This window comes from Eurytemora carolleeae, unplaced genomic scaffold, assembly GCF_000591075.1.
Source record: "Eurytemora carolleeae unplaced genomic scaffold, Eaff_2.0 scaffold4, whole genome shotgun sequence".
NCBI lineage: Eukaryota > Metazoa > Arthropoda > Copepoda > Calanoida > Temoridae > Eurytemora > Eurytemora carolleeae.
In genome coordinates, this window is record NW_019396191.1 from 557,765 (window position 1) to 580,534 (window position 22,770).

The 22,770-nt window shown below is 33.1% G+C and overlaps 2 protein-coding genes across 2 annotated transcripts in view; one reads left to right on the forward strand and one right to left on the reverse strand.

The window, feature by feature from the left end:
• Nucleotides 1-153: 153 nt before the first annotated feature.
• On the reverse strand, nucleotides 154-21,900 carry LOC111697708 (Golgi to ER traffic protein 4 homolog). Its single transcript, XM_023467800.1, has 13 exons — nucleotides 21,833-21,900; nucleotides 13,307-13,436; nucleotides 12,698-12,776; nucleotides 12,212-12,306; nucleotides 11,747-11,851; nucleotides 9,504-9,578; nucleotides 8,748-8,814; nucleotides 8,543-8,642; nucleotides 8,157-8,244; nucleotides 7,420-7,504; nucleotides 4,574-4,622; nucleotides 2,932-3,004; nucleotides 154-1,140 (listed from the first exon to the last, which is right to left on the reverse strand). Exons 2-13 carry the CDS (start codon nucleotides 13,414-13,416, stop codon nucleotides 1,092-1,094), a joined length of 975 nt encoding a protein of 324 aa, XP_023323568.1. The 5' UTR covers nucleotides 13,417-13,436; nucleotides 21,833-21,900; the 3' UTR covers nucleotides 154-1,091.
• Nucleotides 20,636-22,770, forward strand: part of LOC111697718 (microtubule-associated protein 4) — a 43,588-nt gene continuing 41,453 nt past the window's right edge. The window contains exons 1-3 of the mRNA XM_023467813.1: nucleotides 20,636-20,656; nucleotides 21,086-21,292; nucleotides 22,688-22,743. Of these exons, the coding sequence (XP_023323581.1) occupies nucleotides 20,636-20,656; nucleotides 21,086-21,292; nucleotides 22,688-22,743 (284 nt within the window). The remainder of the gene's footprint in view (nucleotides 20,657-21,085; nucleotides 21,293-22,687; nucleotides 22,744-22,770) is intronic.

Below are 22,770 nucleotides of genomic sequence, written 5' to 3' on the forward strand. Positions count from 1 at the left end.
CACAATTAATTAATTAATTTTTAATATAAGAATGCAATTGTATTCTTTGCTCACAAAACAAACAAAAATCAGTTTAATTATGAAACTGCAGTGCTGAGCGAAAACGTTTAATTTCAATCTTCATCACAAAACTATCAGATGGAAGTGAATTGATTGAAAACAACCCCTTTTATTGTTACCGAACACTCCCTATAACTAAGAAAGGTTTAAATGGTACTAAATTGTTAATTGATGCAGGCACTTCGAATTACAGGTTTTATTAAAATTACGCATACAATCCCTTGCACTCATTAATTGATTACTGGACGGTCAACTTCAACAGAAAAAGGTCATGTTCTCGGATTATTGGAAGAGGTAAATAAAGAACAAGGTTTCCTAGAACCTCAAAATTCTATTCCGTAATATCCGCCTTCTATAATTAAAACCACCTTCTGTGAATAAAGAAACATGTAAATTTATGTGCCGGGCTCCCCACCCCTAAAATATAAAAATAATTTTTTTTAAATCACCAAAACTAAATTAAAAGTGCACATTGTGCAAAAGTTCACGATAAAAATAGCACAATTATAGTTATTGAATCACATAGCGTAAACAACAGAATCTAAACCTCGTATGTAACAAATTGTGTGAAACATTGCAGAAAATTTTGTTATCAGAATCATAATATTCGTTGCCAAATTTTAAGGTTTGAAGTTCTGAATCCAAATTTGAAGTTCTGAATCTAATTCTGAAATCCTGAATCCTATTCTGGAATTCTGAATCCAAATTTGAAGGTCTAAATCCAAATCTTAAGATCTGAATCTAAATCTGGAATTCTGAATCCAAATCTGGAATTCAATTCTGAATTTAAATTTGAAGTTTTGAATACAAATCTGGAATTCTGAATCCAAGTGTGGAGTTCTAAATCACATTTTGAAGTTCTAAATCTATAACTGGGGCCCATTGAATCCAAATCTGAATTAGTAGTTGTTAATCCAGTTCCTGAGCAGTTAATCCAAATCTAGAGTTAATCTAAATCTGGAGTTAATCCAAATCTAGAGTTAATCTAAATCTGGAGTTAATTCAAATATAGAGTTAATCCAAGTCTGGAGTTAATCCAAATCTTCGGCTTCCAATTTTTTCTTCGGAGCAACAGTAACGCTGAAACAAATAGAAATCATAATTCGATGTTTTTTATTTACTGTAAATTATCTTTTTTACGTAAAGCGCAAAATATTATTAATTTTTTTTTTTGGTGGGGGGGGGGGGGTAGAATGTGAATACGTGTTTGAAGATTTCAAGAAAAATTTAATTTGATGGGAATTTAGTCCAAACATGAACTGGACGCAGATATCATATTTTATTGGAAATTCTCCTTATCTTTTTAGAAGTGCATCGCCGGGAATGATAATTGATTATTTAGGAAGAGAAAAAATGAAATGTTGGACATCAAAAGGCAAATTTTGTCATTCTTTATGATACTTTTTACACAAAAATAAGTTTCACTAAAAATAATATATTTTGCTAAATTCAGCAAATGAACTTTTTCCAATCACACCACGATCTATTAAATTCATATTTTTTATGATAAAATTAAAAAAATACGAATTAAGTGGATCCGGATTCAGGGAGCTGAAAAAGTACGGATTCAGTAGATCCGGGTTCAAGGAGCTGAAAAAATACGGATTTAGTGGGTCCGGATTCAGAAAACTAAAAATACGGGTTCAGGGAGCTGAAAAAGTACGGATTCAGTGGATCCGGGTAAAGTTAGCTTAGAAAGTGCGGATTCAGTGGATCCGGGTTAAGTTAGCTTAGAAAGTGCGGATTCAGTGGATCCGGGTTAAGTTAGCTTAGAAAGTGCGGATTCAGTGGATCCGGGAGAAGTTAGCTTAGAAAGTACGGATTCAGTGAATCCGGGTTAAGTTAGCTTAGAAAGTGGGGATTCAGTGAATCCGGGTTAAGTTAGCTTAGAAAGTGGGGATTCAGTGAGTCCGATTTTGGAAGTTAAAAAAATACGGATACCGTAGATCCGGATTCAGAAAGCTTTGAAAGTAAGGAGTCATTGGATCCGGATCCGATGGATAAAAATACATATTTGTGATAGCTTGAGAGAATGCAGTAAATAATAATATATGCTTGGAATGGGTTTTATTGTAAAAAAGCTACTGGGCAGCCTGGCATAATGATTAATGTATTAACACTAGGATACAATATTATACAATATATATACATGGTGTATCAATACAATATTATACATTATATATACAGGGTGTATTTACAATATTATACAATATATATATACATGGTGTATCAATACAATATTATACAATATATATACATGGTGTATCAATACAACAATATACAAAATATATACATCGTGTATCAATACAGCAATATACACATACAGGGTGTATTTACAATATTATACAATATATATACATGGTGTATCATTACAACAATATACACATACAGGGTGTATTTACAATATTATACAATATATATACACGGTGTATCAATACAATATTATACAATATATATACATGGTGTATCAATACAACAATATACACATACAGGGTGTATTTACAATATTATACATTATATATACATGGTGTATCAATACAACAATATACACATACAGGGTGTATTTCCAATATTATTCAATATATATACAGGGTGTATTTACAATATTACACAATATATATACAGGGTTTATTTACAATATTATACAATATATATACAGGGTGTATCAATACAATATTATACATTATATATACAGGGTGTATCAATACAATATTATACATTATATATACAGGGTGTATCAATACAATATTATACAATATATATACAGGGTGTATCAATACAATATTATACATTATATATACTGGGTGTATCAATAAAAAAGTATACAATATATATACAGGGTGTATCAATAAAAAAGTATACAATACCAACCTGGAACTAGGTCCAGGGCATTCATCGTCAGACGAATCCTCGGCCATCGTCTTTAGCAAGGAGTTGAACAGTCCTAAGGTGAAAACTTTGTATTTTAAATCTGTTATTTAAGTGCTCGGTCGCCTTCCTTCTTGTGGTTTGATTTGAGTCGCTAAACGACAATCTTTTCTTTAAATCCGGATTAAAAACTAAAACCTTCAATTCAAAAGTTTACGGTGTAAATATCACGTTCAGTCAAAGTGGTTTAGCTCTATTCCCACCAAAAGTTTTAGCCTCTAGCATGTTCTTACCATTTGTATATTAATGTAAATGTATATTAATCAAATTAAATCACATGGGGTCTGGGTAGGGATGACATTAGATTCCAGTAGTGGATTGAAGGATTAAGTCCATTCCATGTCTCGTTTTTTCAGTCCGGACTTCTTTATAATGTAAACATTGTACTAACACTTAATTTTGTAAATTGTTAAGTTCCCAGCCACACGACCAAATTTGAGCCATGCCTCGCCTTAGAATTACCGTCATTCAAGGTTTGCCTGACATTTAGGCCAAAGTTAAATAAAGTAAACTTCCTTAGCAAGTTGTATTTCTAAATATTTTAAATATAGTCTGATTATTTCTAGTTTAATCATGTATATTGTACTGTTGAATCTAGTAGAATGGTGGAATATATAATCAAAACAAGTCTAGAAACATTAATTATGGGTGATTAAACCTGGGAAACATAATGAAAAAATCTCCTGGCAAGTTAATGACAGCATAATTAAAAACTAAAATTCGTTATATTTTATACAGTAATCTATTAATATATAGTCCTACGGTTGTTATATGATTTACTAGAAATTCGTCTATACATATTTGGGTCGATTTTCCCTGGCAAATTAATGACAATAAAATTAAAAAACCAAAATACATTAACTTTTCTGCAATCATTTATTATTCACACTACTGAAAATGGACCATTAAAAATATTGCAAAAAACCCAGAGAAGCATATTAAAGTCTTTAAACAAAATTTATTCTTGCTTTTAGACCTGTAAACGCACTTGATTTCTGAGTGGCATTATTGAAAATTGAGATTATAACTCAGTAGACTGCATACTAACATATTCTGAAGAAAAAGGTGTTTTGACTTGAAACCTGATGGTCCATTTTCAGCAGTGTGTATTGCATGTTAGTTAAGAAAAGAAAACGTAATTTTAAATGACCCTCTATTGATGGAGTGACATGTCCGATTAAGAAAGATACCATAAAAAGTTTAACCAGAGCGGAAAACTTTAGAATTGTGGATATCTAGATCGATGCTTTGCTAATCTCCAGATCATTGTAAACTTTATCCACTGAAGAATTCTACCAATCAGAGTGTACCAAAAGAGAGGATTAAGTAAATCTTAAGTGTCCATAATTAAATATACAGATTAAGCGATCGGGATTAAGGGTATCCAATTCTAAAGTTTTCAGCTCTGATCACTTGTAGGAGAAATAATTAGAGTTGAACACTGTGTACAAGGGAGAAAAACGACGTTATCTTCCACATTATTGATCAGATTAAGGTTTCAAGGGTACTGTTGTGAATCGGACATGTTCCTCTTTCATGAGGGTCACTTTAGATTACGAGGACATTCCCTTTATTATGAAAATACCTGAAAACATCCCAGATGGTTTCTCTGGTGGAGGAACTCCAAAGAAAATCTAGAAAAATAATCAACGAAGAAAAATAAAAAAAAATAAAAAATAGGTTCATAATTAAAATCCAGCAAAGATGGTTTTAAAAGGCGTATTTTTTCAATTCAGCAAAAAAAAATCAAAATAAAGAAAAGAAGCTGAATCAACACAAAAAGTAAACATTAAATGTTAGTCAAAAACATGGAAAAATATGTTCTTTGAAATCAGAAACAAGAAAGATGAACATAGAAATCAGATTTTTCTTAATTAAGAAAAATAATTATTATTTACTATGTCAATCTGACAAAACCCCTTAAAAAATATCTAAAGATTGTCTATCCGATAAATGTAAAGATCAGAAATCATGATTCATAATTCTTTGAGTTTGTGACATAATTTATTTGTATACATTAACTTCTGCTTTTGTCACATTGGAACTCTAAATTGTGTTAACATAATTTGTTAACCGAAAGACATCGTATGGATTCATTTTTTAATTAATTTGTACTATTTTCTTTAATTTTGAATAAAAATGGTAAAATAAATATAAAATAAGGGTGTAATTATTTGAACAAAAATGCCAAATCTTTTTTCTACTAATAAAAAAAATATAATTGCAAAAAAATATTCAGTAACAAATTAGAAGCAACTATAAAAGTAAAAAAATTGAAATTATCAAAAATTATTAAAAAAATAGCGATTTAAAAATAGAGATAAAGGGGCAGGTTGATTTTTCAATTTTTCTCAAAGACATATTAATATGGGTATAAAAAGTACGCCTTGAACCTCTGAATACCGTCCATTTTACTGTCTTATGATATTTAAATTCGGTTGATTTAAGGCTTAAAAACAAGTTTATTTTGATACTCTGACATTTATCTTAAAAAAAATTTCTGTTTAAATTTAGCTTTACTCAGTTTTTCAAGGTGGATATTATGATAAACATCTTGATTTGTTTCATGAAATTTTTTACTCAAGATATTTGATTTACACAAAACAGTGACAATCTGAATGAGTTTAGGTAATTCTAAAAACATTCTCAAATCTTTTTTTTTATAATGTACGAAATAAAAACTTCGAAACTGATCCAAGGTGAATTTAAGCGTTTTCATCATAGTTTCACCCTTACTTTGACTGAAAAATACTACATAACTTAGAACACTAAGAGTGCTTCGTCAATTTTTGTTGTAGAAAAAATGACTAAAATAATTGGCGACGGGTTAGTTGGGCAATTATCGCAGGAATTTGCTGTGATCTATCGTTAATAAAAAGCTTAAACATTTTCTTAATGTTTAAAATGTTTAATACAATTGTTGACATAATAGATAATCGTTATCATTTTCTTTTATTTCTTGATAGGAAATTAATCTATTTTTCATATTTCTGCAGGAACACATCTTAAATTTTCTGCGTTCCTTTGTTGTAAAAATAAGGTTTTGTACAGGGTTGAAAGAGACAGGAAATTAGTCCCAGACACAAAATAAAAACAGCGGTTCTGGCAGATTATACAATTCAAATATTGAAACAATTTTTTCTCAATCCACCTGCAATACCCTTCTTTCTAAATGTTTGAACAGCACAGTTTAAGATTTGCAAATTTTTCTGTTTTCAATTGCAATTTGTCTGAAATTTCTATATAAATTCCTTGCATGTGCCAAAAAAGTATATTTATTATATGATTCATATACCTTTTCTAGTTAGGTATATATCTACCTATCCTATTCTACCTAGGTACTCCTAGTATTGAGGTATATCTACCAATTCTATAAAGGTACCCCAGGTATTGAGGTATATATCTACCTTTTCTATTCTATTAATGTACTCCAAGTATTGAGGAATATATATATATCTACCTATCCTATTCTATCTAGGTACTTCAAGTATTGAGGTATTTATCTAGCTGTCCTATTCTATCTAGGTATTCCAAATATTGAGGTATATATCTACCGGTCCTATTCTATCAAGGTACTTCAAGTCTTGTGGTTTATATATCCACCTGTCCTATTCTATCTAGGTAGTACTTAAAGTACCCTGGCGTCACAAACACAAGCCAAAAAAAAGTATTGAGGTATATATATACATGTCCTATTCCATCTGGACAGTCCAAGTATTGTGGTATATTTATAAATAAATATCTACCAGTCCTAATCTATCAAGGTACTCCCAAGTATTGAGGTATATAACTGTCCTATTCTATCAAGGTACTCCAAGTGTTTAGGCATTTACCTGTCCTATTCTATCAAGGTACTCCAAGTATTGAGGTATATACCTGTCCTATTCTATCAAGGTACTCCTAGTATTGAGGTATTTACCTGTCCTAATCAAGGTACTCCAAGCATTGAGGTATATACCTGTCCTATTCTATCAAGGTACTCCAAGTATTGAGGTATATACCTGTCCTATTCTATCAAGGTACTCCTAGTATTGAGGTATTTACCTGTCCTATTATATCAAGGTACTCCAAGCATTGAGGTATATACCTGTCCTATTCTATCAAGGTACTCCTAGTATTGAGGTATTTACCTGTCCTATTCTATCAAGGTACTCCAAGTATTGAGGTATTTACCTGTCCTATTCTATCAAGGTACTCCATGTATTGAGGTATTTACCTGTCCTATTCTATCAAAGTACTCCTAGTATTGAAGTTTTTACCTGTCCTATTCTATCAAGGTACTCCAAGTATTGAGGTATCTACCCGTCCTATTCTATCAAGGTACTCCTAGTATTGAGGTATTTACCTGTCCTATTCTTTCAAGGTACTCCAAGTATTAAGGTATCTACCTGTCCTATTCTATCAAGGTACTCCAAGTATTGATGTATCTACCTGTCCTATTCTATCAAGGTACTCCAAGTATTGAGGGTCTCGATCAATGAATTGTTTATATTTTTCACACAGAACAGTGTATGCACTGTAAACAAGAATAATTAACTAAATATTTCACTTGAAAATTCTTGTAGAAATTCTTTTTGTTTGTTTTTTACAATGATTCAAAAAAATGCAGATTTTTCGTTTTAAGCATTGACTACCGGGGTTTGCAAAAGGAATATGTCTACTCTAAATAAAGATTTTTTTGCTTTCCATTAAAAAATTAGGACAGATCATTGATTTTTTAATAGCTAATCTCTAAAGTTGAAAATGAGATTTCATGAAAAAAGAAAATTACAACTTTTTGAAAAGGAAGAAATCCGAAGAATGTTCGGATAGTTCAAGTTATTTAATAAGTCTGGCCCCAGGTAAGATATGCTTTTTCATAGAATTAGACATCTAACCTAACCCAATTTAAAACTAAATCAAATGATAATTAAATAATAGTTAGTTTCATAGTAAAGAATGATGGTAAAAAAGCAAGGGGTGAATCATAAAAATGAGAAGGAAAACATTTTTTTAAAGTTCTGTTTTTTATTTTGTTTTTTCTTATAAATTCTTATTTATTCTTAAACATTCTTATTTATTCTTAAACATTCTTATTTATTCTTAAACATTCTTATTCATTGTAATAAATTCTTTGGTATTAATGTTCATTTTTGCATATGATATGTTATGTTTTTATTCTTGTATTCCTGACTGAAGATGAAGTACGGATTGCAAGAAGGAGAAACCAGATAAAGTTTAGTAATGGATTCGAATAGGGAGGATCCGTTTTTATTCCTGAAATATCATTAGAATATAGAAGATCTTTATTCCTGGATATAAATATAGGATTAGAATACATATAGGAATAGGATATTAATAGGATTAAAATAGAGAGGATCTTTATTCCTGGAAATAAATATAGGATTAGAATATAGAGAATCTTTATTTTTAGGGAAAGGCTATAAATGTAGGATTATAGGATCCCTATTACTGGATATATTCAAACAATTCAAACAAAAAACTCTGAAATTTTAATTATTTTTTTCATAATTTCTGTTTTACGAAATCTGTTGAACATATGTACTGTACTTACTAGGGTGCACGGTGGTGTATGTACGAAAGGCTACTGCGGCAACAATATGTTTTTTCAAACATAAATATTGCAGAACGGTCTGGGTAATAAACAACTCGGTCTGTAGAAAACAATAATAAAATAGTGAACAACTTCATCTTGGAAATAGCTAGATTTCGTAATTGTTTGGTCTCGAAAAAGTTGATTATTTAATTAGTATTGTTTCCTCAGAGTTAAATCCTTTAGTAGTATGGAACTCAACCAACATTGAACCACACCCTTCGCCGTCACAACTAAATAAAATGACAATTATAAAAATAACGATAACGATAACAAAAACATTTAAAAATCATTCTTAATAATATACACCCCTGCAAGGGGCAGAAATGAACGAGAGGCGGAAATGATCAAGATTTAACGCAGAAATTATCAAAGGACCAGGGCGGAAATGATCAAGGATTGGGGCAGAAATGATCGAAAGACCAGGGCGGAAATGATCAAGGATTAGGACAGAAATGATCGAAAGACCACGGTGGAAATGATCAGAAGACCGGAACGGAAATGATCAAGGTCAGTGGTGGAAATGCTCAAAAGTCCTGGGCAGAAAAGTTTAAAAGACCAAGAGTGGGAGTGATCAAGGATTGGGGCAGAAATGATCGAATGACCAAGGTGGAATGATTAAGGATTAGGGCAGAAATGATCGAATGACTAGGGGGGAAATGATCAAAGATTGGGGCAGAAATGATCGAAAGACCAGGGCGGAAATGATCAAGGATTAAGACAGAAATGATCGAAAGACCACGGTGGAAATGATCAGAAGACCGGGACGGAAATGGTCAAGGTCAGGGGTGGAAATGCTCTAAAGCCCTGGCCGGAAAAGATCAAAAGACCAGGAGTGGAAGTGATCAGGGTTCATATTTAAAACAAGTATTTAAGGTTTTACTTTAAAATAGGAATTCCTAATCAAGTTCTCACAAGATACCTGTGGAGAAAGTGATTCCTTGCTTCCGAATATTTTCGTTTCTGCCATAAGGAGTAAGCTATGTACTGATGTAACCTGAATTTTTTTAATATTTAACAGGATGTCTATGAAATTAATTTCATAGTTAAAGGGACTGTGAGCGAAATTTCAAGTGACCCTTATATGTAAAAGTAGCAATGTCCGATTTACAATGGTCTAGTACCTTTTATAAGCTTTGTCTAAACATACCAATCTTGTTTTTTTTTTAATATCTTTATTTTACTTTGAGAATTCTCTGCGAAATGACTTGAGCACTTTTTTCTGACAAGAATCAATGGAGAGATTATCTGAATTAAATGCTTAACAATTCAGAAAAACGACGGTATCTTCCACATTTTTGATCAGAGCTGAAAACTCATTATTTAATCTCGAGATTAAGAAAAAGAGAGGATCAAGCATTAATCCCGATATCCATCATTCTAAAGTTCCCAGCTCAGATTAAGGTGTAATGGGTACCATTATAATTCGGCATTGCCTTTGCGTGGACACTGGAGGGTCACTTAAAATTAAGCTTACAATCCATTTAGAACAGAGCTTCGGATCTATTGCGTTATTATTAGAAGGATCCTGAATCTAGATTAAAAAATATATTTTTACTAAACCTTGATTGGATAATGATAGTGATATTGTACAAATTTATCTTATAAATTATTAAAAAGGAATTTTCAGGCAAGGTTGTTTTCTTATTTTGAAGGATTATTGGATGTTTGAGATTAACAAGAAAATTAAATAATCCGTTTTCAAATTAAAACTAATTTAAAGGAACTGCGTTGTAATTTCACGTAACCCTCATGTTTAAAGAGGGGTGAACCAGATTCACAACAATACCCTTCAATCTTTTATCAGATCAACTATGTGAAAGATAATGTCGTTTTTCTAACTTTAACTGTATTAATTCTGATAATATCTTCATTGTTTTCCTAAAGTATAAATACGCAAGTCACTTTTATATAGAAACCACAATGAAAATAATCAGTTTTAAAATCACAAACATAGATATCTAAAATCTAAATCATATTCGATTTGACAAAGCTATTAAGAGTACTGTTATGAATCTAACATGCTCCTCTCTAAATGGAGTACCACTAAAAATTATGAAAACGGTCCCTTTATCCTGAAATTTTTATCTAATAATTTCCAGCATTTCACTTTTTTCCCCTTAAAAAACAGCTCTAATGCTGTTCGGTCTATTTTATTGTGCGAAACAGAGGGGAAAAATTGTTAAAGCTTGAAAAAAGTATTATCAAGAAAGATGTTAAATAATGATAACTCAAAATTGTCCCTCCCTAACTCACTGCTGAAAATGGACCATCAGGTTTCAAGTCAAAACACCTAAACCTTTTCTTTGGATTCTGCTTATATGCAGTCTACAGAGTTATATTCTCAATTTTCAGAAAATGCCACCTAGGGAATTCTGAGCAAATCAATTTTAAGAAATTGTAGAAATCAAGTGCATTCACAGGTCTTAAATTAAACAAAAATTTCATTTCAAGACTTTTATCTGCTTCTTCTGGAGTTTTTGACGATATTTTTTTAACAGTATGACATGGTCTCCAAATTTTTTCTTTTTCTTTAACAGTCATGAAACTTATAGTAGCAAAAAATCCCAGCCCTAACTCAACTGCCATACTGTCAAATTGCGACCCGAAAAAGTTATTTAGATGTAATTTTTACTGATCTTACTTAAAAAAGTCTTTTTTAGGCAGTAATTGGGCAATTATAAAGTTCACTTTAGGCTTTGATTTTTTTTGGCTGAAACATGTCTCTTGACTGTTAAGGAAAATTTCACAAAATTTGGGGACCCTACCTTCAACGGTTCTAAAAATATCGGAAAAAAACACAGGATAATCTTGATTAATTTTTGAACCCACAGTTACGATTGAGTTTAGACTTAATATTGCACTTGATTTCTATAATTTCTATAAAATGGATAAAATTAAAATTCCCTAGGTGACATTTTCTGAAAATTTAGATTATACTCAGAAGCCTGCATATTAATATATTCCGAAAAAAAATTTGGTGTTTTGACTTAAAACCTGATGGTTCTTTTTCAGCAGTCTGTGTGTAATATTGTAATTTTTTTTTCAGTGACAAGGCAATAAAATCTGAAGAGCAAACATTATTTTACATTATTTTAGTAACTACTGTTATAAAAAAATATCAAAATTTCTAATTTCAAATTTAAATCGTTGAAGATCTTTTACCTGGGGTGACCAACATTAGCTCCTGTTTCTAAACTGGACCATTTGAGCGCTGCGGACAGGAAACCCGGCTTATCCACATTATCACAGGGAATAAGCTCATACAATCTAAATAATAATGAAGTAAAATACTATAGATATAATTCCCAATTCTAGAGTTTTTTTATTTTTAATTTAATTTTTAAAACAAAATTTAAAAAGAGCAGTGATTTTTTTCTCCGATCTTTTAGATCTACGCATTCTAGTCTCTTTAGACAATGGAAACCCAATTGTAGAGTAATATGTCCGATTTACAACAGAACCCTTTATTAATAAATGAGATTTCAACCATACTTTTTTTTATATAGTCAAGCCAGCCGGAGCCCACCTTCACATTTGAGTTAAAATTCAAATTTCTAATTTTCCCCAGAACGTTTTGAAAGTCATTTTTAATAAATACATTTCTTAGAATTATATCACAATTTTTACCTTGCAATTTTTTGGAAAATATCGTCCTCTGGTTTGATTTCTCCTTGGTTTAGAAGATCTAAATACAGCTTAGACAAGTCCAATCCACTCTCAACCTAATATAAATAGTAAATAGCAAATATTCATATTTTTTTATTAATTTAACTAATAAGTTTTTAGAAGCTTATTTAAGATAAATCATGGTTCAGGCTTCATGTGAATATTTTAAATGACTAAGATGTATTATGAATAGAATAATAAGGTATGAATATAATTTCAAAACCGAGGGCCCTTTATAATCGCGTAATGCATTATAATGACTTCTATGTTTGTTAAAAAAATATTCAGGAGTAAAAACAATGAATGTTGTTTTTTAATTATTCCTTATACTAAGCTTTACAAATAACCCCCCTGCACAATGCAAAATATTTATGATTCGAAAAAAATTTCAAAATTCAGCCAAAAATTAAAAACAAATGTTTTATCACAAGTTAGTTTTAAAATTACCTGGGAATGTGAATAAAGAAGACAAGCTCCGTCGTAGAGCATTGTTTCTAGTTCTGTATACTTTTTCTGTCCCATATACCTAGTATGGTATTAATATACTTCTTCTGTCCCATATATCTGGTATGTTATTAATATACTTCTTCTGTCCCATATACCTAGTATGGTATTAATATACTTCTTCGGTTCCATATACCTAGTATGGTATTAATATACTTCTTCTGTCCCATATACCTAGTATGTTATTAATATACTTCTTCTGTCTCATATATCTGGTATGTTATTAATATACTTCTTCTGTCCCATATACCTAGTTTGTTATTAATATACTTATTCTGTCCCATATACCTAGTTTGTTATTAATATACTTATTCTGTCCCATATATCTGGTATGTTATTAATATACTTATTCTGTTCCATATACCTGGTATGTTATTTATATACTTCTTCTGTCCCATATACCTAGTTTGATATAAATATACTTCTTATGTCCCATATACCTTGTTTGATATAAACATACTTCTTCTGTCCCATATACCTAGTTTGTTATTAATATCACTCATTTATTTATGCATTTGATTTGCCCCCCCCCATCCATTATATTTTTATTACCTGAAGAACAAGGTTCTGTACATTTGATGAGCTTCATAATAATTCTTATTTTCAATTGAAGAATTCAGTTTTGATAAAACCCTTTCCACGCCTCCTCTTCTCCCGGCCATTCTGCAGATTTAGAATTTATCTAAAAAATTAAGTATTTAAAAAGTAGTAATCTCTATCTGTTCGTTTGTATGCCATATCGATTGGACTAATAGGACTAATGGCAGATTGGACTAAAGTCAGCTGTTCAACAACAGGTTTTCAGTCCATTTGAACACTAGTACGTAGGAAAAAAATAATTATTTTTATCAAATGAACAAATAAATAAATCCTAATTGCTCGGCCCCCTAGCCTATCCTAGCCGCAGCGCTCAGCCCAGAAAGTGTCTTAACCTACCCTAATCCTAAAAAATGTATACTTATTTTGATGAAAATTGTTAAATCTGAAGGTCTGTCCTGGCCGCAGCGCTCGGCCCCTAACCTGTCCTGCCCCAGCGCTCGGCCCAGAAATCGTCCTAGCCGAACCCTAAAGTAATGCAAAATATACATTTTTTTGTTGAAAATATTTGAAATCTAGTCATGTACAAAATTGATAGGAGGGTGGGCGAGCATAACTTATGAGCCCATCCAGATCACTTCGCCCCAAATAACTAAGAAAATTGGTAATTTCCTAGTTTACGATTTATGGCCCCCCCCCCCTCCTATTAATTTCGTACATGGATCTTAAATGTAAGAGGATCTTAAATGTAAGACATGTGGCCGCAGCGCTCGCCTGTCCTAGCCGTAGCGCTCGGCCCAGAAAGTGTCTTAACCTAACCTAACCCTAAATAAAAGAATGTGTAATAACTTAACCTAACCCGTGGTCGCAGCGCTCGGCCCAGAAAATGTCTTAACCTAACCTAACCCTAAATAATAAAAAATAAATAATAATAAAATTGCTGAAAAATAAGTGGTCATAGGAGAGGGTGGGCGTCCAAAAAATTGTATTCTAGGACGACCCCAGAAAATTTCTTGACTGAATGAGCGCTGCGGCCAGGGCATCTAGTGATAACACTACTGTAAAATATAAATTTATTTAGATAGATAGATAGATAGATAAACGTTTATTTCTTCACACCTTGTGACTGGTGTCTTAAATCTTGTCATACAATCAAAATTAATTAAAAAAACACAATAATACTGAAAGAAAAAACTAAATTATCACAGCAAGGTATATAGACAGTAATATAAAAGAGGTATATTACTGGTCCGTTTAGCAGACGTTCCTGAAAACCCCAGCCATTCCCCCAGGGACAAGTGACGAGTCTACTGGGGGTTGAGCTGGGGAAAGGAACTAAACCGTCATCTTGCAAGCTTGAGAGGGATCTTCAGGTGTAGATTTATCCAGGATCGAATTGAGTCCCTCTCTCATATCCAGGTCTGCATTTGAACCTGACATGATTTATTTCTTGTTCCGGAAATCTGATTGGTGAATTAGCGATGTGTCCTTCCTGGAATGCTGGGTCTTTTTGGAGTAAGCTGATGTTTCTTTTTTCGTTGTCTTGTGTATTGGCATTGGTGAGGTCTGAGAAGAATAGGTGTTCCTTGTGGAGGTGGAGATTCGCTTTCCAACCCTTCTTCCTTGTGGATCTGTCTCTGTGGACTGTCTTGGTTCTAATTCTTCTTCCTTCTGAGTACTTTAGCGTCTCTGCATGCTTGATGAGGATAGAGTCCTTATTGTTCTCTATAAAGTTGTTTCTTCTTTTCTCTAGTCTCTCTGCTATTCCTCCATTCTTTAAGTACTCTATTAAATCAATTGTGGGTGTTTGTCTATCAAGACTATAACAGGTTTTGATGGCTGTAAATTCCATGGCATTAAGTTTCTTTATTGTATTACAAGACATATTTTCATATAGGACTTCAGTAGCATATGTAATAATTGGTTCAATTGAGGTCATATAGACCTTGTATAAGGTATCCCCTTTGACTGTTTTAGCAAATCTGTATAATTGTTTGATTCTTCCATAGCATGTTTTGAGTTTGTCATTGATGTGTTTGTGGAAGGTTCCTGTTTCAGAAAAAGTGACTCCAAGTAGTTTGGCATGATTAGCATATTTTAGTTCATCTTTTTTCCCTCTGTCAAGATATAAGGGGTGATTTCTGATTTCTCTTCTTATCTCTGGCTTCCTATTGATGGCTAGAACATGTGTTTTGGTTGGTTCAAATTTGATCCTTTTTTGTTTGGTCCAGTCTGTGAGCTGCCAGATTTCTTTTTGAGCTAGTTCAATTAATACCTCAACATCTCTGTGGGATGTGGCGGAGGATGTGTCGTCTGCATAGACTGCTGTATCGCTGTGTGTAGTTTTTGTAGAGGGTATGTCTCCTGTGTTATAATTCCATGCTTCTGGAGCTAACACTGATCCCTGAGGTACCCCTGATTCCATTTTGACTTGCTTACTTAACGTTGTACCGACTCTGATTCTCAACGTTCTATCTTGTAACCAGGATCTGAGAAATCTGATAATGATGCCTGGCAAGCCATCCCTCATAGCTTTATGAAGGAGCCCAATATGCCAAACACTATCAAAGGCTTTTTTTGCGTCAAAGAAGACCATTGTTGATGATGTGGGATGGGTGCTCCTAATTGATCTTGTATAAGCATGAGTGTACATTCTTTTGAGGTTAAGTGCGGTGCTTTGTCCTTTGCAAAAACCAGTTTGTGCAACTGGGATCAAACCTCTTTTGTTAAGGTATGGGTTGATTTTGGAAAGTACTAGAGATTCCACTATTTTTGCTCCTACTGGTAGTAAAGATATAGGCCTGTAAGAACCCGGGTCTTTTGCAGATTTGTCCTTCTTCAGTATAGGTACTACTATAGCTTGTTTCCAAAGTTTAGGGAATGTACCGGTCTGATAAATTTCGTTGGCTATTTCCAGTAACTTTAATTTTCCTCCATGTCCTAAATCTCTGAATTGATCTATAACAAGTTCATCATTTCCTGGAGCTTTCCTTTTCATTTTGTTTATGACTTTATTTAAATTTTCTATGTTAAATTCCTTGTATACAGTTTCTAGTTCTTCTTTCCCTTTTTTGCAGCTATGTGCTTTTAATTCATCCCAATTCTCATTCACTTGTAGATTAAGTTTGGGCGCTGGAGGTAAAGGTTCTTTAACTTTTTTGTATCTTTTTTCATTGTTTAGTTCCCAAGATTTTAGTTGATGTTTTGTTAGATTGGGGTTAAAATTTTCCTTTTCAGTCGCACTATGCAGTTTATTGTTAATATTGGTTGATTTAGGATTCCATGTGAAGTTATCTTCCTCTTCATTTCCGTTGATTATAACTTCCCCTTTGGCCCTGTTTAAGGCCTCTTGAGCAGATTCCCATTCTTCCATTATAGATTGAAAGTAAAAATAGTTGAAGCCTTCATCATCTAGTGGTTTAAATGAATCCTCAGCATGTTTCGCCATTATATCAGCTATTCCTTCTTCAGTATTTGCGCATCTGTTATTATACTCCATTTTCCTAATGCCATTATTACTTCGTCCCATTCCACTTAATCTTTTTATCGTGGAGTAAAATTCTTTCGGTGCTTTGTTGATGTCTAACTCTCCAAGTTTATGCAATTCATTCTCCCAGTTTTCTTTATTAATTTTAATAATACTTCTATTTATTTTTCTGGCCATTCTGTGTATTTCTGTTCTAAAGTTTTTTTGATTTTTTTCCCAGAAATCAAACATTTCTTGGTTGTAATGAAATTTTAGGTTTGGATTAGGTGTATTTAATATAATTTTAATAGCTTCCTCTCTTTTCTTTCTGGTGTCCGAGGCTAATTTGCGTAGGCCATTCTGATATCTCCTTTTCTGCTGTATCAGTTGGATAAGCCATCTTGGTTTAGTTCCTCCTCTACTGGATACTTGTTTGAACTGTATAGAATTGTGAAATGCAAGTCTCTGTGCATTAGTGAATACTTCTATTTTCTTGTGCAAAGGTTGCTCATGCCAGTTTCCAGTTACGACGACTGCTTCAAGCTCTATTTCCACTATATATTTATATTTCCAAGGATCATATGATCTCCAGTCCGGAACGAATTTATTTTTGGAGAGTGTGTGTGTCTCCGGGAAAAGTTCCGGAGCTTTCACTGAGAGTCCTTGATGATCTGAAACTAACATATATTCATAATGTGTTTCCGTTATTTTATGTGTGATATAATGTAGTCAATCTGTGCCCATTTACCATCGTGTGTTGTGTGGGTCCATTCCGATTCATCATTGATGTTATGTACAAATACATTTGCTTGAGAGGAGTTTAATTTGTCCTTTCCTTCTAAGAAAATTTTAAGCTGTAGTCCGTTGCTATTGTACTTTGTTTTTTGTGTGTGTGCAAGTAAATCACTATGTTTAGCGTTGAGATCCCCTAGTATGATGATATTTTTATATTTTTCAGTTAAATATCTTAAATGTTTGTAATGGAGCTTTCCATCTCTAGCATAAATATTAGCGATGTGGATTTTCTCTCCTTCTGTTTGAACCTCTATTATCATGTATGAGATGTTTTCAAGTTCCTTATCATCCATCATTTTAGCTTTAACATCCTTTCTTACGAAGGTAACAATGTCACCACTTATTCTATCTTGGTAAGATCTGTAGTGTTTATTCTGAAATATATGGTGATTATCTTCATTAAGCCTAGTTTCTTGTAAGCATAATATGGCAGGTTTGCTTTTATTGAGAAATTGAATTGCTTGATCTATGTTAGTGGCTCCTTGCATATTCCATGTAGTAATCTTAGCAGTTCCTTCTAGGATTTTTCCTGCAGTTTTTTCTTGTAATGAGTTTACTTGATTGTTTGTTACATAATTGCTGAGTTGGTCTAATAGTGAGGCTCCTCCAAGTGTAGGTGTTTGATACAGTTCTTTTTGATTTAGATGATAGGTTTCTTTAATACAGTCGTGTATTATCTGTACCTTTTCTTTGTGGCAGTTAATTTCCTTTTTTATCCTGGTTCTATAGCACCTGCTACTACAATATTGTAGACCTGTTTTGTGATCATATTCAGATTCTCCTTTATATAGCCAGAGATTTCTAGCGCATTTTTCCCCTGCGCAAACTGCTCCTCCTGCAATATTGAGTATTAATTCGATAATATGGCTGGCATCCAAACTTGGCACATTTCTTTTTTTGGCTCTTTTCTTCCTTTCCTTAAGACTGTTCTCCGGATCTTCTATCCAGGTTTTGATAGCTCCCACATTGAGGCAATCTGTTATACAGGTTCTATAAGTGAAATGTTCTTTACATGAGGGTATCCTACCTATATTGTTCATTGTTCTTAGTCCCAAATGTTTCATCCATAGGGCCCTTGTTCTATGCTCTGGATGAAATATTATACTTCTTTCTCTGTCTGAATATGTGCATATGAATTCATTCATATATTTGCCTTCACAATCTTGACTGCAGATGAAACCCACTGGTAGGAATTTATTAGGTTTGTGTTTGGTTAGTTTTAGACAATATGCACATCTTACACATTGTAAGCATTCTACTATAATAGTGACCATTGCATTACTGAGCGGAATAGGTTTTTTAATATATATTTTCAAAAATTTTTGTAAACAATTATTGAGGTTATCACAAGGGGGGCAAGAGTATATATGATTGTGTAGTTTTTCTTTTATTGCAATAATTCCTCTAGGAATTATTAGAAATTCCTCAAAGTTAAAGTATCCAATATCATATAGTTGTTTTTCTGGGAATTCAAGATTTGCACTTAGTCTAGTTTCTTCTAAGATCATTGGTTCAGGGATGGTTAGAAGACCCGGTCCTGGATTCTCTTCTATATCCCCAGATCTTAGAAGTATTCCTCTCATATAGTCTTGTTTACCTATATTCTTTAAGATGAGGTTTATGAGTTGTCCTGCTTTGAAGTTCACTAAGTGATTTGCAGAAAAAAAGTTTTGCATAAATATAATAGATTTAACAGTGATATTTTGTGTAAAGGTAAGAAGAAGATGCATATTATTAGAAAGTTCTAAATTATCAAATATTTTTTTCTTTGCATAGATTTGCGGTTTATGATTAAAAATTTTTAAAAATAAAAATTTTTAAAAAACAAGAACGACCTGTTTGTTCTCAAGTAGTCCTGATTTCAGGGTTCTTGTTGATAGCGGCCCCTTAGTATTGACGGATATTTTCATTTTGCGTTGGATTCCGTTTCTCGTCCGTCGTCTAGGATTGTTTAATCGAATTTCGACTCTGATGTATATTCCTTTAGTCATTATACGCCGTCTTCCATTGTTTGTACAACCTATTCTTGATGTTTCAATTAGCGTTGATGTCGTCCTGCTGTACGATAATGTTTGGGTCAAATATGAAAATGATCTACTCAGATTTTTGTATCGGACTTTGACCATTTTGCACAGGAGTAGACCTTCCCTTCTCCAAGATCTAGCCAATTCTTGTCTGATCCCATTACTTCTATTAGTTATAACCACTGTTACTTTAGATGTTTCACTTAGCGTTGTTCTCCTTCTACTGAACAAATTTCTCTGAGTCTGACTTATATATAGCCCCCTCATGTGTCGGGTTCCGATTCCTAATTGTCGGATTCCGACACTGTTTTGTCGGATTCCGACACTGTTTTGTCGGATTCCGACACTGTTTTGTCGGGCGCCGATCAGGTTGGTTGTATCGCTTTTCCTAGTTATAACCACTGTTGCTTTGTATGTTTCACTTAGCGTTGTTCTCCTTCTACTGAACAAATTCCTCTGAGTCTGACTTATGTATAGCCCCCTCATATGTCGGGTTCCGATTCCTAATTGTCGGATTCCGACACTGTTTTGTCGGGCGCTGATCAAGTTGGTAGTATCACTTTTCCTAGTTATAACCACTGTTGCTTTGTATGTTTCACTTAGCGTTGTTCTCCTTCTACTGAACAAAATTCTATGAGTCTGACTTATATATAGCCCCCTCATGTGTCGGGTTCCGATTCCTAATTGTCGGATTCCGACACTGTTTTGTCGGGCGCCGATCAGATTGGTTGTATCACTTTTCCTAGTTATAACCTCTGTTGCTTTGTATGTTTCACTTAGCGTTGTTCTCCTTCTACTGAACAAATTCCTCTGAGTCTGGCTTATATATAGCCCCCTCATATGTCGGGTTCCGATTCCTAGTTGTCGGATCCCGACGCTGCTTTGTCGGACGCCGATCAATGAGTTTCGGCTCCCGCTTATTGTATGTCGGGTTCCGATTCTTGTTTGCAATATTCCGACATCAATCTGTTGGACTCCATTCCATTTTTTCCCGCTTCCGTGCATTCTTTGTCGGGTTCCAACACTCCATTGTCGAGTGTTATTCAATTTCCTGAAAATATGGTAGTTAAGAAGTTGCAGGTAACATTGATAATTTATAGTATATTGCATAATAATTTGCAAATTTTTTAAGTGCATAAGAGTTTGCGAATTTTTATCAAGTAAATTAACAGATAAGTTTTGCATATTGCTGACAAGGCCATTGGTCTCTATAAATTCTTTGTAATAAACAGATTTGCTATAGCATATATGAGCATCTTTTAAAAAAGAAGGAAAGAGTTCTGGTTGCTTAGACGTGTTCCATACTAGATTTCGCTTACTGCACACGTCCAAGCACCAGTGTGAATACCCATTTTTTGAGTATCCACCTTTAGCCCCAGGGCATGCGCAGGACACCGCCTTTTTAGCGCCTGACCAATATCTCCATCGATAAAGGTCATCCAACTCATATTTCGTATCAGTCCCGACACAGTACTTCCCCAAAGTGGTAATTTCCTAGACCAATATTAGCGAAGTCCACATCCTCCAGGTCGGAATCGGGGCCCGCCAGTGAAACGTCGGAAGGCCCGACAAGAAATTGTCGGGCCCCGACGCACCACCGTCGGGCCCCCGCCATCGGGTCCCGACACCACTCCGCGTATTATTACATCCTGTGAAGCGGTTTCTTTGTCGGAGCTATCCAGTGAAGAACCTCTCGCCTCGGCAGTCCGACAGCGAGTCGAGCCTATAAATTTATTTTAGTATCTAGGGCAAGCTCTATAATTTCGGAAGCTGAGTCTGACTGAGCACTGACTGACGTTGCGTTCAAATGCCGCAAAATCTTAATTATCAAAAAAAAAGTAGAAATCAAAATCAATCAAAAAAATTTTATAAAAAATTACAGGAAAAATACATTTTATTTTATTTCACAGAGAAAAATATTGTGAAGAATATTTGTTAAATTTGTATTTATGTTTAAAACAAAGACGATTGACAAAACTGTTGTATGCCGAGCCGCTGTGTTCAGATATTTTCAAATATTCCGGTGACAGGAACACACGCCCTTTTCTAGTTAACCAACCATGAAGCTGCTCCGCCCATCCCGCCCAGTCCAATTTAAAGTAACAGCGACCCAAAATTAAACAGAAAAAGTACAGTTTTTGATTTGGTTTTGATCTTATTTTCATAAATATCGAATTTAGGAAATTTTATTTTTATTTTCAATGTTTAAAATAATTGGTGTTATTTTGTTATTTCATTTCAACAATTTAAACTTACCTTATAAACCGAACATCTTCATCCCAAGATTAAAATTCTAGATAATGTTTTATTTGATTGATATTTTTATAGTTCTTGCAAAATGAATCATCACGCTCCCTTATATGGCTTCTCAATAACTAAACTTTCTCAACAATACGACAGCTTCTTTATTGAAATTGTCAAAATTCGTTAAATTTTTAGCAGTAACTTAACGAAGGGACATTCTGTTACTTATGTCCCTTGGGACAATCAACTGAAAAAACGATCTACTAATTGCGAAGTTTTAGTATAAAAATTGCGGATTTTCATTTTAATGACGATAAAATTGTCTACAACTTCTTTTTCGGAATATCAAAAATTTTACATAACCAACGACGGGTTACCGCGACCAATTTTGCAAATTTAAGTAAAATTCCATTAAATTCCCTGTAATAACTATTTATAAAACTGTTATTTTGGTTCGCTTTGATGTTATAAAGTTTTTAGACAGAAATTGATCTTTATTCTCTTCATCGAGAAAACGACGTGCTATAATGTACGGCTAATTTAATTACGATGACTTTTTTAGCACGATGACTTTTTTAGCACGATGAAGTGAGTAAGAGTGATAAAGTGCACAATATGTTCATAAAGTAATTTTAAATGATTAAACTCTAATTTTCCGTTAAAGTATGGGTATATTCTTAGAGAGTTAAACCTGTTTTTAAAAGTTCTTTTGACTTTCATAATTTGTATGAACGCATTTATCTTATTTTTTTTATTTAAATGTGGTATTTTGTATTCGCGGTTTAAGTTTGATACTTAATTTTACTATTCGAAAATAATTTTGTATAATTAAATTGAGCATTATTCAATTTAATTAAATATTACTTTTTTCTCAGGAAGAAACCAGTGGATGTTGAGAGTGCTGGTATTAATCCACCCTTAAGGAATCATTTATTTATTTTTTATGAATC

Coding starts and splice junctions, on each gene's coding strand:
- LOC111697708 (XM_023467800.1), bottom strand. CDS start 13,416: ATGGCCGGGAGAAGAGGAGGCGTGGAAAGGGTTTTATCAAAACTGAAT. Junction 12,307..12,697: donor TTCTTTATTCACATTCCCAG/GTAATTTTAAAA, acceptor TATTTATATTAG/GTTGAGAGTGGATTGGACTT. Junction 7,505..8,156: donor CGTACTTCATCTTCAGTCAG/GAATACAAGAAT, acceptor TCTTGTTTACAG/TGCATACACTGTTCTGTGTG.